Source organism: Lygodium microphyllum, chromosome 7, assembly GCF_053477565.2.
Source record: "Lygodium microphyllum isolate KBCC chromosome 7, Lygodium_microphyllum_v1.1.10, whole genome shotgun sequence".
Lineage (NCBI taxonomy): Eukaryota > Viridiplantae > Streptophyta > Polypodiopsida > Schizaeales > Lygodiaceae > Lygodium > Lygodium microphyllum.
The window spans coordinates 90,920,808-90,933,897 of record NC_141141.1 but is presented as its reverse complement, the minus strand read 5'-3'; the positions used below and the strand labels follow the sequence as shown (position 1 = coordinate 90,933,897).

The 13,090-nt window shown below is 40.5% G+C and overlaps 1 protein-coding gene across 3 annotated transcripts in view; it reads left to right on the top strand.

Annotated features, from left to right (window-relative positions):
* The first annotated feature begins 6,443 nt into the window (after window positions 1-6,443).
* Window positions 6,444-13,090, top strand: part of LOC148033686 (cilia- and flagella-associated protein 73-like) — a 36,391-nt gene continuing 29,744 nt past the window's right edge. For 2 of the 3 annotated variants that reach the window (XM_087682346.1, XM_087682348.1), the window contains exon 1: window positions 6,445-6,789. In XM_087682346.1, the coding sequence (XP_087538472.1) occupies window positions 6,653-6,789 (137 nt within the window). In that variant the 5' untranslated portion in view covers window positions 6,445-6,652. Of the gene's footprint in view, window positions 6,790-13,090 lie in introns of all 3 variants that reach the window. The other variant, XM_087682347.1, reaches the window with a different exon arrangement.

The following is a 13,090-nucleotide window of genomic DNA, read 5'->3' as shown; positions in this document are numbered from 1 at the left end:
TGTCACTCTTGTGTGCGTGTGTGCGCACGCGTGCACACCCACGCACACATGCATGCACGTGCACGTGCATGCATGCGCACGCGCACGCACACACGCGCGCGCGCGCACACACACACACACACACACACACACACACACACACACACACACACACACACACACACACACACACACACACACACACACACACACACACACACACACACACACACACACACACAGATATACACCCATATATACACACATAGAAGCACTCACATTGAGTGGTAGATAAGAGAGGCATGCTTCTGAGGACATTCTAGAGGAGCACTATTGCTATGCATTACCTGTACTAACAACACTGCATATCACTCTAATATATATATATATATATATATATATATAGAGAGAGAGAGAGAGAGAGAGAGAGAGAGAGAGAAGTGCTGATGCCAAGTGCCAGAGAGGAGAGGCACAGTGGGCACTATTCATTGGGGAAATTTCTTTGAATGCAACAAAAAACAAAGAGAGTATGTGTTGGCATCTCTTGATTGCAAAATATTTAATTGACAATAAATTATTTGGGTGTGGCTGCATAGCTTTCAAAATCTCCCACGCTAGGTCAAGATAATAACCTAGGTACAATGTGTCTCTTAGACCACATGTCATATTGACAACCATCTCATAAGGGAACTCAAGCTATCCTCTTTTATTTTTTCTCTTCATTGCATGTTCTTTGTTTGGTTTTACCATATATTTGAGCTATACACAATGAATCTTTCAATAGTGATTCTAGGAGAACCTTCAAAAGACAATCAACTAATCATAACTTCTTAGGGATTTTCAATTTAGGCTTTCACAATGAGATTGTATTATGGTAATTATCACACATAGCTTGGAGCCGTTATAAAGCTCATTGAAGTCTATATCTTGCTCATGATATACTTCAATGATCACAGCTTACAACTCATCATATCTTAGCCTCTTATGTGCATACTTTTGTCAATCTCATACATTCACTAGACTAATAATGCACCTAGTTCTCATTAAAACGGGGGACTACTTGTATTTGCACTTATGTGTATAGTGAAATCCAAATTTTTGGGAATGGCACAATCCTCTACTACATCAAGAGGAGATATATTTTTCTACCTCACCTTTGAGGATCGACTTGATGGTTTTAACCATTCTCTTTGGATATTTATGTTGAAGAATTTGTTAATTGCAAGGGCCTTTAGGATATGCTTATGAGGCAAGAGCCTCGTCTAAGAACCACAATTGCATCCAACTCTTCTACATTGACCATCATTCTTATTAGGTGGATGTATGAATGTCCAAGTAGTAGCATGGACTTTGGCATCGATACCCCAATCATCACCTCCAAGTGAATAGTAATGGTGATGGAATTCCCATGATGCCCAAACCATGTCAATGATTGCTTTGATAGTAAAGAGATCTATTATTTCCCATTTGTGTTTGATACATGAGGTTGATTATGTGAGTATGAATGAGGGGGATGACATTTTCAAGCATCTCATAAGGATTAAAGACCTAAAAAAGAAACTTGTTAACATGGATGAAATTGTTGATGAAAAGAAGTTGATTTCCACCACCCTCAACTCCTTGCCTCCTTATCAAATTTTTCACATCTTAAATCTTTCCATGAGAGGTGATAGATAACCCCTCTCCTTTGACGAACTTGTGGGTTTGTTATTATAGAAGGAACACACAAGGAAGAATCATTCAAAGGGAGACTTTAGCATTGAAGGATCAACCTTTCTTTTAAAATGTAAAGTGCCCTTGTCACAAATAATTCTAAAAAGAAAAAAAGGAAGTGTCACTACCCCATCACTATTGCCATAAGCCTAGGCACTAAATTGAAAAGTGCTAAAAAAGACTTACCAAATTGAAGACAAGGAAATAGAAGTAAAAAAGAGAGAGACTAACATTGTTGCCATCCATTCTACTTCGAAGGAGGGCAAGAAGCAAATTTAGTCCATGACGAGTGGGCATTCTAAGAGTTCCACAAATTAGCACTAAAGGGGAATTGCTAAATTAGTGGTGATAATTTGTGAAATTAGTAATAAATAAAGTATGCTAGGTAGTTGTGTAAAACTAGCACGGTTACCTATCATTAAAATAAAGTGGTTTTAGGTGTGCAAATAATAACTATTGTAAAAGAATTCTTTTGTATCAAATCTCCTTTGCATGGATTATTCTAGCCAATATGACACCTACGAGTATATTTGGAATTTGTATCAGTGACACATAGGAAGGTGCAATGACATCACATTTTTTACTCATGTAAAAGAAGGTTCTCCTATAAAAGGACCAATGTCTAATAGAAGAATGTGTGTGCACACCTACAATCTCGTGCCTAATCTTGTACATTCACTTCTTTTTTCTCTCTCCTCCCCCATTGCACCGATAATCATTATTCATCAAAGCCTTTCATTATCCTTCTAACATCATCATTCCCCACCTTTGCTCACCCTCTTCCTCCATTCTTTTGTAAAGTTGATCATATTTGTTGGTATAACCTCCTCATATATCTTTTAGAATGCTTATCATTATTATTCAATCACATAGGCATCTTGTCTTTTCCTCATCACCATAGAAAACTCCAAAGACCCTTGAAAGCTCTAAAGACGAGTAATTGGAAATCAAATACTACTAAAAATCAATAAGGATGGTATCAAAGCTACATCACCTCCTAGAAACCCTTCAAGAAGCCAACTATAGCATGTTGCTCCTACAAGCTACTCATTAATTCCAAATATGATATATTAGTTGAATGAATGGCTACATTTGATCATTCAAATTTGAGTCACAAAGCTTACTAGGATAAGGGAGACTAGAATCTTTATTATTAACTAAGTAAGTTGATATATAATTTTCTTAATAAGTAGTTTTGTAGAGGCACACAATAACAAAAGGGAGAGCAATAGATCTTGTCAAGTTCCATAGTAAAGGGTGAAGCAATAGATCTCTCCAGGTTTGAGAGCAAACAAGTAGATGCTTTTCTCAAGATGGCATTGGAAAATATCAATGTTACTCAAGGGGCATCTTGATAAATCTAAGGACCACTAGCCTTAGATTATTTAGAAGAAAAGCATCAACATCACCTAAGCATAGGCGACTATATAACTCATGTACATATCAAGGTTATCTAAGGAAAGGCCTAATTAGCTAAGTAGCTTGTGCTTGCAAGGTTATGGTAATAAAAGAGGCTATTTAGTTAGAAAGGTTGCTATGAGTCTTACAAGGCAAAAAGGAAAGTTAAGGGGATATTGAGGACAATACACATTCTTCAATTGACTCTAGCAATCCTAGCAAGTTAAATCAACAAAACCTAAACTAAACCAATACCTAAAAATTCTAGACAACTTCTAGAACCCAATATGGGATTAGATCACCATATACGATAACAAAGAATTAAAGTGACTTACAAGGAAACTAAAATAAGAGATAATTCAGAAACAACAAGGTTCTTACAATTCAATAAGGAAACCTAAACATGATCTTAAACCTTGTTAAGAGTACACCTTAGGAGATGTATGCTAAGCCCAAGTCACAAAGTTGTTACTTAGGGACCTTAAGGTTGTCTTTAAGAACAATATGATTATCCTTATTATAGTACAACTACAAAGAAGATGGAACATGTCTCACTAAAAGGATCTTGAGACCCCAAAAGTGTCGAAGAAGATGAAGTTAAAATGGGGAAATTAAATAAGAGATGACAAAATCCCCAAGCATGACTCAATGAGGGCCCTTGAAGCAAGGTCATAAATGTTAGAAAATTTTTAATTGAGTTGATCCTTAATCTAAACACAAATGTTAGAAGCATTTTAATTGAGATGATCCTTAATCCAAGTGCAAGAATCTTGGTAAAAAGGATACTTAAGGAGTTCATAGATGATATTATGCATTCCTTGTGAATAGCAAAAATGTGATGTTGTTTTGATTAGCATCTATTGCTTGTGTGAATGCATTATGGTGAAATGTTTGAAATTATGAAGCTATTTCACCTTGGAGGTAGATAAATGCTTTCAAAGGATTGTTTTGTACATTAGCTTGGTTGTTATTGGTGGTTGCTTGTTTTGGTCAAAGATATTACTACTAGAGTTTGTGCATTCAAGCTCAAATTGGATGATTTAGTGATGTATCTCCTCAAGGTTCTCACTACGGCTCTCTCACAAAGAGACAATTCTACCTAGAGCACTAATATGGATGATTGGGCAAGAGGTTACCTTGACAATTAATAGTTGAGAAAACTAAAGACATTCGTTCCATACGTGAGAGTGGATAGATTGTGCTACTAACAACCCTATCCTAAGGATAGGTGGACTTAATTGGTTATTTAGAGTTCAAGATGATTGATTGAGACTGCCTAAGTAGTGGGCTAGAAATCAAATTAACATTGTTTGAGGGGAACAATGTGTGGTAGAGTATGGGTATGGAAAATTAGAAGATTCTGATACTCTTTATGAACCAAGTGCAATGTTGATTACTCCTACTTTAGAGTTGCAAAGCAATGTCTTTAGGATGGTTGTTAGATTATTATTTTAGAAGGACTATAGATGTATAGGGATCCTCAAGTTTATTCTTTTCGATTGAGGCCTCAATATATATTGCGAGATAGACTCAAATACCACTTGGCCAACCAAGTCCATGAATCCTATGGGATCTAGATGGTTCTGCTTGTGGAAAGGTATTTAAGTGACTACTAAACATTACCTCCTCTAGCTAGGCACGTGTACATTACATCATGAAGCTAACAATTTGAACATAATTAGAGAGCTAGTCATGCTTCCTCGAACCAAAGATGTTGTGTACATCTGCAAGGGAGTTGGATCCCTTTCATAGTCATCGGCATGACTACATGAGCTTGAGTTCTACCACGAAAGCCCTTTGCTTGATTAAGATGAGACTACGGTTATTATGTCAAGGGTGATCTTTCAACTTGACTTGGCAATCCTTCTCTAAGTGACCTTGTTTCTTGTAGCAATTGCAAGTTTGGTAGTAATGAAGGTTGTTTATTTTGTTAGAGATCTTAGGACCATTCTTGTAATGAAAAAAAAAAGGTGTTAGGCTTATTGAAGGATTGGGGTGATTGATTCTTTAGATGAATTCCATCTTTCTTGTGAGAATGGTCCTTCAATGAATTAGCAAGAGCCATTGATTTGGAGGAGTTCCCCATGAGGACATCCTTTCTTTGGAAATTGGCCACAAGTTCTCTAACAAAGTGAGATGAACTCAAAATAGTTGCTAATGAAAGCACATCAAGAGTGTGATCAGGAGAAGAGGAAATGGAAGGATTGGAGCTTCTCTAAGATCTTGAGCTTGTTCAATAATGCCTTAGCTAGGAGGGCTTGCCATTTATAGCAAACTAGGTTGCTCACTCGAGTTTGCATTTATCACGTTCTTGGATAGGAAGGGTGAGTGTGAAGTCTGAAGTGTATTACACTTATAAGGAGCATCTCTACATATGCAAGAAGGACCATCATTAGTGGGCTTTGAGTAGATCCACTGGTAGGTGAGTTATACTTGGGATTAATTACTTTTTAAGATTGCATAACAAACAATGCTTCTTAGAGCCACTCATCACCCAAGACTAATGGGGGGAAAGGGCTATGAAATATGTGGCTCAACGAGGAGGCCATCCCACTCAATGCTTGTGGGTTGGGGCTTCAAGCATCCACTAGATTCTTGATATATTCTCCTCTTTATTGTGGTCTCATTGGTTTCCTATTGCAAAATTTCGAACGAATCCCTTAAAAAACGGACCCTTTTGTATACATCAATAGGGTTTAGATATTCTCATGGAAAAAGGTGTTATCCTCTACTTTTGAGAGATTTCAAGTTGTCGTAATGCTCGTAGCTATTGGGTGGTATGGGGATGTTACTAGATGGGGCATGGTGTGCTTGTAGGGCTTATCCCCTTTGCCAAGCTTCATTGCCCCCAATTCTAGCAAAGAGTGGCCCAGCAAAGAGTGGACTTGATCCATTGTCCCCAATTTTAACGAAGGTAGGTTTAGCCAAATCAAGTAGATAGTGCACCAATTTTGTGCTGCTTAGTTGAAAGCGAACAAAGCACTTTGTGAAACCTTGAATTTGGAGCTGGCACAACATTGTGAAGTGTTAGAGAATGGACCCACTAAGGGAACATGGTGGACGAAATGTTTCAACTCAGACACATTTTTGAATTATCCAGCACTTGACAAATCAACCATACGACCCTGTCCTTGAATCTAGTCCAGATTGACATGTCACTCATCTTAGTATTATCCAGCGCTTGACAAATCAGCCATACGACCCTGTCCTTGAATCTACTCCAGATTGACATGTAACTCGTCTTAGTAAGGGGGATTGGGTATCTCTATCCGGCCTTTTAGGCATGACTATTAAGGCTCCAGGTATTCGGAGCCGTGTGAACGCATCTCATGGGTGAGGGATTTAGAAAGGATTCGGAAAGCAGATGATATATGTTGTATCTGGATATCAACTCACGTGAGAGAATGGATGTCTAATGATGAGAAGGGCGAGCGCAGAGAGTTCTCTCTCTCTCTCTCTCTCTCTCTCTGTTTGTCGGTTGATCCATCGATGCGCGTAAACCCGTAAAGAAGAAGAAGACGACGACGACGACGAAGAAGAAGCAGCAGAACAAGAAGAGGAGATGGCGGGGACGGGTCCTCTGCACATGACATCCGGCATGCTCGACAAAGCGCTGCCCGCCACACGCCTTCTCGAGAAATGCCGTCTCATGTTCCAAGTCCAAGAGGCTCTAGAAAATCAGAAAATCGAATTCGCCAAGTACTTCTCCCTTCCTGTGAATCCTTTTCCTTCATTTTTGGGTTTCGCATCAGCACGTCCCAATTTTATCTTGCTTTATTTCAGCCGTACCTCCTCGGAGACCTTTCTGATGATGCATTAGGGATTCAGAATGCTCCCCTAAATGCTCTTGTCTTTTACTTGTCATATGGAACGTAGGAATTAAACAACGGCGGAGTATGTCTTTTCTGTATCCACGAATCAGGAGAAGCGTTTTTGACAATGTACATTCTCATTCCTGTTGTCACGTAAGAACGAAGCTTAGTCCTAGGTCCAAAAGCTGTAGACTGAGGATTAAATGCAAAGGTGGATGCTTACTAATGCCAGAGTTTATTTGATAGGAAATATGGCCATATTCGAGTCTAAAGAGAAGGGTTGTAATGTTAGAGTATGTGTCTGGCGAGATGCCATTTTGAAACCATTCTTTACCAAGCTTTTGTGGCTGACCTACTAGGCACTCAGTGGTATAAAGGCTGACAGGTGCCATTTTGAAACTATTCTTTTACTTGACTTTTAGAGTGGCTGACCTACTAGGCACTCAGTGGTATAAAGGCTGACAGGTGCCATTTTGAAACTATTCTTTACTTGACTTTTACAGTGACTGAAGGGGGTCATTTGAGAGATTGTTGTAGTTGGGCACTGGTTGAGGATGTACATTGAAGTGTTAATAGCCTTGACCTAAAAGTTGTGTGAAGAGGTTTGCTTCAAATAACATAGAGCATGCCATATTCATCACAGTCTCGTATCCTCTATGACTTAATTCTAAGAGAGGGAGTTGTTAGAGGTGAGCTAGTGGGAAATGCTACGCTTTTGCAAAAACTTGGTAAACTCGTGGAAGATAAACTCACCACCACTATCACTTCTCATACAACCTACACGATGACCGGTCTGGTTATGTACCAACATGACCCATGATGAGAAGTAGGTGAATGTGCCAGGTTGATGCTTTAGAAAATGCACACCCATGTGTCTAGGAAAATCATCCACTATCAAAAAGAAGTATAGTGCACCATTCAAAGTGACAATGGATGCTGGCCCACAAAGATCAAGGTGAATCAATCTCATAGGCACCTCAGCTCTATGTGTAGTTTGATGAGGGAATGGAGTGTGGTGTTGTTTTCCAAGTTGACAAGCTGGACCAACATCCTTGGATAGTTTAAGGTGTGGAAGGCCATCAATCATTTGACGGCGTGATAGCTCAAAGAGCGAGTCATACCCAAAGTGTCTGAAGTGATAATGCCAAAGGCACTCCTTGTTTGTAGGCTTTAGTGTGGTGGGTAAAGCCTAGAAGTGGTGAAAATCTAAGTCCTCGACTGTCAACTAGCAAAGAAACTAAGTCATCATGTAGAGGCCATTAGGCCGCGTGTGTCATGAGCAATCACTAAACTACTTTGAGAGTCTATGACCTCGATTGTGGTCATAGTAAAGAAAATTGTTTGCCTCAATCGACAAAGATGTTGAATGGACAAAAGGTTCAACCTAACTTGAGAGATATACTATATTATTCAGCGAAGTGAGATCTCAGCCCTTGTTCGTATCAAACTTGATGTGACCTAGACCATGGATCTTGATTGAGGAGTTGTTCCAAGGAAGTGCTGCCAGTGGTGCCAAAGAAGGCATTTGGGGTTGCAATGGAATAGAGGCTAGGCAACATGCAAAGGTGGCCTCTTAAACCTAAGTAGAAGAGGGTGGGGAAAGATGTAGCTTATGTGGAGCCACGGGTGGCAACATCCCTATGCCTCTCGGTGGAGTGGATTGTGGAGCCAAAGGAGTGTAAGGAGTTGAAAAGCCTCTATCTCTCAAAGGAGTGGAGTGCCGAGTAGGCAATACCCAACAACCACTGCATCTCACAAGAGCAGATTACAAGTGGAAGCCACTAGACTCAAAAATAGGCAGAGAAAACCTTTGTAGGGCATTGTAGTAGTCTCTAGGAGGACTTATCGCCTCATGAGGTCTTAGAGCCTCCTTTTGCTTGCAACAAGGACTTAGTGTGCAATGCATGCATCTTATTGCTTGGAGCATAAAACTTTGATAACCGATGCAAAACAAATTTTGTGGCCCAAAATGATGAGGTGGCATAAAGAGTGCTAGGGGATAGATGCACACACCTTGGCGGGCTAGGGAGTAAAGGTTGATGAGACGATATGTGTAGTGGAATTACCGTTCCTCCGCAGGAGGAGCACCTAGTAGTATGCCTTTCCCTCCGTGGAGAAGCCATAGCACTAGTAAGGCAAACCTATAAAAGGATGGTGGGAGGGAGAAGAAGATAAGGGTATCTCTTGATGATGCATCAGAAATAAGTGATATTGAATCTAAGAGTGTTTCTGATCCTACAACCTTTCTTTGCCTTCCCTAATGAAGAGGATCTTTAGCTCTTTGAGCACCTCTGCTTTGATACCATGTAAAAAGATGGGATGGTATGCACTAATACCATATCAAGAGATGGTAGGTTTTGTGGGGAGAAACATAGTGTGTATGGCAAACACTGAGACAAAGAAACTTAGAGACACTACAGAAAATGATGAATGAAGAAAAATGAATATTGAATCATGTTGATACAATGGAGCTGAGCTCTAAGCTGACTGCGCTGTCCTAGTTGATCAAGCGCAACACCTAAAGGGAATCTGCACTTTGAAGGGAGCGAAATGCAGTCCTCTGCGTAGTTGGATATCAAAGAAGATGTTGTAGGAGGAAGGACCTAGGGGTTGTTGGAGTGAAGAAGATGATAACCAGCAAGTACCCCAGAAAAACACAGATCCGGCCAAGAGGAAATAGTGACCAGCAACTACAGTCAGCTCCAGGTGATTGTCAAACAGTAGGGTGGCCTGCTGGGATGTAAAATGCAGGTGTTGCTGATGATGGCAAGAGCATCCAGATGATCTTTGAGAGCAGAGCAGCCATTCTGGGCAGCAAATGCAGGAGAAATCTACATTGAAGATGAAAATGCAGGTGGGCAGCAACCTTTCACAATGTGGCAGGCTAGGCGATAGCCAGCTGATGATGGTAACAGTTCTAAAAGGCAGTGGGTGGCAGCAAACAACAGATAGCTTGAATCGGCAGCACTGGAGCCACTCTTGCCAGAAGCATCCACACTAGGCATAGGAGAGATGGAGAGAGCTGATGTGAAAAAGAATTAGGATGATGAATGAAAACGTGTGTCTAATGATGAATGTCTTGTGCCCTATTTATAGAAGGCATTGAACCGTCTAGGGTAGCACCAAGAATATGGGGTGGCTAGCCTTTTTTGGGGCTGTAAGTGGAAGCCAAATGGGAATTAAGGAAATCTAATGCACTTAATGATTGGGGTGTCTCAACACAATGTAGCCCATAGGAAGTTCCACATCAGAGAGCATAGCTGGACCATGCATGGCGAAGAGAAACACCAATAGGAAGCGAGCTGTCACCAAAAGAACCTAGTTGACACCTAGGGCCCTGCCTACCAAGGAGAGGCAGACCATGCTTCAGTAGGCCAGCTTTTTCCGGGATGGAATCCAGCATCGAGAAGAAATGTTGGGTTGCTATGATGTCAAGTCCCAATGGAAACCCTTGAGGTGGTAGGGCAATAGAAGGTGATGGTGACAGTCTAGAAATGAAGGGTGGCAACTAGCCAGCATGGGGCAGTAGCCAAGTGTAAGAAGAAGGAGATGATGATGTTGAATTGGTGGTGGGATGTGAGACAAAAGTGGGAGTCCATGCGAAGTCCCCTTTCATACAACATTTTGAGCTGATTGTCCTACTAAAAATTCTCAAGTGGTATCTAAAACAAAAAAATGTTTTTTGGGGTTGATTTAAGAGCTAGAAGAATGCCCAAAATGTATGATAAGATTTTAGGTAGCTTAGCCGCCCTTCTCAAGCCCAAAAAGGGTGATTGAAGAGAGTGAAAACAAGGCACTATCCACAAAAGGTCCCATCCCAAAGAGACCAAGGCATTAGGTGAAGAGTGTTGCTCTGCAGTACCTAAGGGCCTACCAAGGTTGCAAAGGTGATGGATATCTTCTTTTGAGTCACCCAAGAGTGACCCTAGTGAAATCAAGACATTAGACCGAGGGTGTTGCAATGGATTGCCCAAGGGCCTGTAATAGTTGCAACATTGAGGAAGACTGCTATGGGGCTTAACCTTTTTTTTTGGATGTTTGTTTGTTTGACCAGGGTCAATATTTTATGCAAAAGTGAGACCCAAAGTACAAAAACCAAGGCATTCCTTTATTGAGCAAGTAAAATTAAAGGCCTCAATTACTAAGAAATTATCATGCACACTTCAGGTCCGAAAAGAATTATTAAAGAAAAGAGATTTTTATTGGTGCTAGGACAAATGCTCAAAAAATCTCCTATAAAAGGACAGGTCGTGGGCGGTCATCCCTATTCACTATTTCATTAGTGCCATCCCTCATGCTTGCCATTGCCAACATTTGATGGCACCTTTCCAGCCATCGCCAACAGCCCAGGTTGCTGTGTTTGTCAGCCTTGTGAGTGACCATCAGCCTGCTGTCGCCATCATTATCTTGCTGCTTGGTGGGAAGATTAACATCATGAAAACTTCAATCCCATCACTCATGATGAATACATGGATGTCCTAAGATGGATTTGTAGAACAATTAAAAGAATCAAGCCTTTCTTTTGCATAAAATTCTTTTTGTTATACTCCATTACCTTCGGCACATCTACCCAGGACCCCAATCTATAGTGTGGAGAGAGTTGCACAATGGTTAGGGGTATATGCTAGTGAGAATCCAAAATTTCTAGCTGCTAGAAGAGGACACATTGATTTGGGGACGTGAGCTATTTGATTTCCTCGTTACCACCATGTTTAGTGGAAAGTATGCAAAGCTCATGTTTTGTTAGTCCTTCCTTTGTTACTTTGGTTACCCCACCATGAAGGATCACTTCAATATAATGGAGGAGATTCATGATGAGTTAGCATCCCTTGGGAAGATCATCTAGTCTCAAAGGACATGGCTGTGACACTCTTGCACATTTTCTAGAATGATGAATAAATGTGACCGTCGATACATTTTTCTAAATATACCATTGAGGACTTGATGTGGGCAAGTGGTCCCTCCATTTGTTTGGGTGGGCTGAATTAGAGCCTAAAATACTCCTTTCCTAGGGCTACCACTCTAGTGATCTTTGCTAGGGTGCTAATAAGAGCTACTTGAATGGAGTCCTTCAAAATGCCATTGGGGGGTGACCTCCAACTAGTCTAAGCTAGAGAAGATGTCTCAAGGGCCATCACTCTATCTCTAAGGCCACACTTTGTGTCTCAAGCAAAGAGTATTGGCAAGGAGGAAGAAGAGATGGTGGGAGTGTAGGCTCAGATGGAAGAGGCAGTGGGGATTGTCAAGATTTTGTAAGTAGAGATGGTGAAAGTGGGGGTAAGAGTTCAGGGTAGTCGAGCAAGGTGGTGGACCAAGTTGAGGGAATGACATGCTTTTTGTGTTCAAGTCTATCAGCTCAACTCCTTGAGACATGGAGGTCGGAGGCTTCTTTGTATCATTATCATTCTTCTATACACCCTTCCTTTATTGAGCATTCATTATATTATGTTATTCTGTGTGATGTACACTGTCATGAGGACATGTATTTTTGAGACCTCACTTAACATGTGGATTAATTTTTAATCACATGGTTGAGTAAATGTTGCACATGTGAGGTGTAATTGGGGTTAGAGTAAATTTACGAGCCCGGGACCTGAGGAAATCACGGGATGTCAAAGGCAAAAGTTGCTATAAGTTATGCCGCACAGGTACTTGGTGGTATTTGGTGCTAGTTGTTGGCCTAGGTCATTCATTTGGCCATAAGTGTCAGTTGTTTGGTGACACTAGAGAAGTTGTGTTTAATGGTTCCTAACACCAATTTGATGGTCAAAGATGACATAGAGACACTCGGAAATGAATGTTGCCTAGTCAATTTAATTATTGGCCAATCGGATTATTTTTTAGGGCTTTGAAATAATTATTAGATTAATTTTTAGTATTTAAAGACTGAAAATTAATATTTAATTACGGATAATGCTGGAAAAACCTTTTGGGAAGGCTGCTACTTGTCAAAAATGCCCATGCAAGACTGAACGTCTTTAGAGGTTGGAGAGAGGCATTTTTTGGTATTCGACATGCAAGAGAGAGGGAAGAGATGCTACTTGTTTGATTTGCAGCCATTGGAGGACCTTTTGAGGTAGCTAGGGGCAGGAGAAGACTAATCATCAGCAGGTGACAACATCTACAAGTTCTTGAGAGAGGGCAGCAATAGTAAATGACTGATTTTCTTCAGTTCTTTGCATCTACAA